The 3494-nt window shown below is 33.7% G+C and overlaps 1 protein-coding gene across 5 annotated transcripts in view; it reads right to left on the bottom strand.

The window, feature by feature from the left end:
- Znf280d (zinc finger protein 280D) overlaps positions 1-2289 on the bottom strand; it is a 67183-nt gene extending 64894 nt beyond the window's left edge. For 4 of the 5 annotated variants that reach the window (XM_055598257.1, XM_055598271.1, XM_055598264.1 and 1 more), the window contains exon 1: positions 2142-2278. In XM_055598257.1, coding sequence (XP_055454232.1) covers positions 2142-2277 — 136 coding nt within the window. In that variant the 5' untranslated portion in view covers position 2278. Of the gene's footprint in view, positions 1-2141 lie in introns of all 5 variants that reach the window. The other variant, XM_055598269.1, reaches the window with a different exon arrangement.
- Between the last annotated feature and the right edge of the window lie 1205 nt (positions 2290-3494).

Below are 3494 nucleotides of genomic sequence, written 5' to 3'. Positions count from 1 at the left end.
CACACACACACACACACACACACACACACACACACACACACACACACGCAGCCAAATACACATACACCTAAATTGAAACTAAATAAAGCTTTTTAAAATAGTTAACATTTTTCAGTAATGTTAATGAGTGCTTATAAATCAAGTATATTAGTTTTGTTTTTTTTTTTTTTTTAAGCAATTCAAACAACTTGACATTATTTTCACTCAAAAAATAATAATAATTGGAGTTAGAGGCCAGCCTGGTATACAATGTGAGTCCAGAGTCCAGGACAGCCAAGGCTACACAAAGAAAGCCTGACTCAACCCCCCCCCAAAATTAATATTCAAGCTACTAAATAACTACTGCTATACTACTTTAGTGGTTGTAATCTATAAAAAACATTAATTCATATTTCATATGTTGTAATGCCCCCTCATGTCCTCCACATAAAACAGTAACACAATTATTTCAACTTTTCACTTTCACAATTCAGGAAAAAAAACTGGGTTCAATCTCTTATGAAATTATTTTAAAACTAACATACAGTGTTATAGTTGAGTACAGTTAACAGACATCCAATAATCACTATAACTTCAACCTGGATCTTGTTGTGTTTTCATAGGAAATTTTGAATAATAATTTTACAATAATAGTAACATTCAAGTGCAAGATAATCAATACGTAGAAAACAGTAAGTAAGAAAACAGGCCAGGGCTGGAGAGATGGCTCAGAGGTTAAGAACACCGACTTCTTTTCCAAAGTCCTTGAGTTCTACTCCCAGCAACCACATGGTGGCCCACAACCATCTATAATGAGATCTGATGCCATCTTCTGGCATGCAGGTGTACATGCAGATAGAGTACTGTATACACAATAAATAGATAGATAGATAGATAGATAGATAAATAGATAGATAGATAGATAGATAAATAAATATTTAAAAAAAAAAAAAAAAGAAAAAGAAAACAGGCCATTCTGGTATTACCAATATGCACACTATCATACTAAACTCATTTTACAATGCAAATAGAATTCCACTTAACATTCCCTGGAAAATTACCGATCTACTACAGGAAATGATGCTGACATTTCACTTATTTAAATTATTCTTTCTATAATAAAACTGTATACAAGTGCCATTCTAATTCGACAGGCAAGAAAAGAAAGCTTTCTGAAAAATTCATACTACTCTTCCACAGTTAACCAAGGTAAATAAATACTAATATGGTAGACACATTAACATTCTCTGATAAATTCTTCTGGCTTAAAAGAAACATGCAATTAAAATGAGAAAGCATCTTTTTGTCATTGAAATTTCAACACTTTGTGTATTTTTTCCCACTGAGAACTGGTCTCACCGTACAGCCCAGCTGGGCTGGGATTCCCAGAGATTCAACGGCCTCTGCCTCCACCTCCCCAGTGTCTCCTTAGCACTTATCGCACATAACATTATGTGCTACCGTATCTGGCTCCAGCTTAGACATTTTTGAGCAGACAGCTTAACATTTATCAGTTTTCTTACCTTAACACTGTGACAATGTTAAGTTGAAGCACTCCCACTGAAAGCTAATAACCCGAAGTCTATTGTACTAAAAAGCCTGCGATGTGAGCGTACTGTGACATAGTAAAAATACAATGGCTGGAGGAAACAACCCTCTGGATAACGAAATGTAAGGAGCTGCTGAAAGATAGTTGTGGTCAGAAGGTATAACCTACTATCATACACTCTCTATGATTTGTAGCCCTGTGTCGATGACACTACAATTGGGGCCTGGATATGATATTTTCATCTGAGACTGACATAAATTTTTTAGTATATGAAAGTTTTGAAAATTAAGCATTCTAAATTTTTTCTTTAAGCTATTCTAGGTTTAAGAGAGAAAAAAGAAAAAGAATCAATCAGATAACCCAGTTTTTCAGCACCACTACAATTATAATTCCTACTCTCAGAAGACCTCCAATGCCACCAGCAAATTATGTGCATTTCCCTTATGGCTCTGCTGGTATCTGGTTTCTACCCCTTCTCAAAGCTCCAATCAGAGTCAACCTTGACTCTCCAGTCAGTATCGCATTCCTAACTTCTTATCGTGGAATAAGAACATTTTCACAACAACTAAAAATTAACCTTATCAAACTGCCATCATTGAAAGTAAACACTTACTTGAAATAACTGGCTTTGAACTTGCTATCTCTGCAACAAAGATGGGCTCATCATCATCATCTTCTTCAACTTCTTTTACTTTCTTCTGCCATGGTTCTAGCTCTTCTTCTTCACATTCCATAAAGAGTTCTGCCATTTTTTAAATTATCTAATTGAAAAAAAAAAGCAAATTATTTTAATTAAAGTATTTGCTACATGTAGCATAAGGAATCTTCTTTAATAATCCTAGTAACAATTTCTAAATTGGTGTTTGTGATGAGTACATGATAGCAACAATAAGAAACTAAGATCTTACTCTCTAAGCTATAAACTAGTAGACTTCAGACACAATGGTTATTTACAGCAGATAAAAAAATCCAGGAAATCCACAAAATGAGCTTCAGTCACACATTTAGAATAATTATCTCTGCAAAGAGGATTATATCCATTGTCGTAAAAGGGGGTCAAGGGGCTAAGAATAAAAACCAATGGATGGAAAACAAATTATTTTTTAAAGAAAGCTAAAACACCAACCTTTAACTGTTAGTTAAGTTGATGATGCAACACTATATACACATACATACACACAAACAAAACTTCATGAAAGTTTGGCAAGGCCAATTAAAGCCTTTTCAGACTGTCTGAATCTTTAAATTAATTATATTGCATATATTGGTCCAAGCTGTAATGGAGAAAGAGAAAATGCAAGAACCGAGGGAGGAAAGATGGGGAAGGAAAACAGTGTTAAGGGTCTCAGCTTAAATAACAGCCATAGTCATGTGCATCAGGGGACCTTGTCGAGACATGAAGATAGTGAGGCCACAAAAGAATCTGAGGTTCTAGTTTTTTATTATTATTTATTATCATTTATTTATTATCATATATTTATTATATAATATATTATATTTATTATAATATATAAATATTATATAATATAATATATAATAATATAATATGTTATATTTATTATAATTTTTTATTATTTCTAAGTATTATTTTCTATTATACAAAAGAGTGTCATTTCTACTTTTGACTCAAAATAGGACAATATTCTACCATGTTCTTAACCTCTGAGCCATCTCTCCAGACATCTACCATGTTCTGAATAATATGGCCATAATCAGTCACAATTTAAATGGCCATTTATAAGAGGCCCAGAGCTTTTATCTCACCACCCATAGAAGACATTAAGCCTAGCACTACTTTGGTCCTGACTTTCTAGCTTCAAGAATTGTACAAAAATAAGTTCCTACCAAATTACGCCACCTAGTCTGTGATATTTCTTATGATAACCCTAGTAAACGAATATAGTACACAGTACACAGCGCACACACACACACACACACACACACACACACACACACACACACACAC

Source organism: Psammomys obesus, unplaced genomic scaffold (assembly GCF_907164565.1).
Source record: "Psammomys obesus unplaced genomic scaffold, mPsaObe1.curated_primary_1811, whole genome shotgun sequence".
Taxonomy (NCBI): Eukaryota; Metazoa; Chordata; class Mammalia; order Rodentia; family Muridae; genus Psammomys; species Psammomys obesus.
The sequence above is the reverse complement of the archived record's forward strand: the minus strand, read 5'-3'. Positions and strand labels throughout refer to the sequence as shown.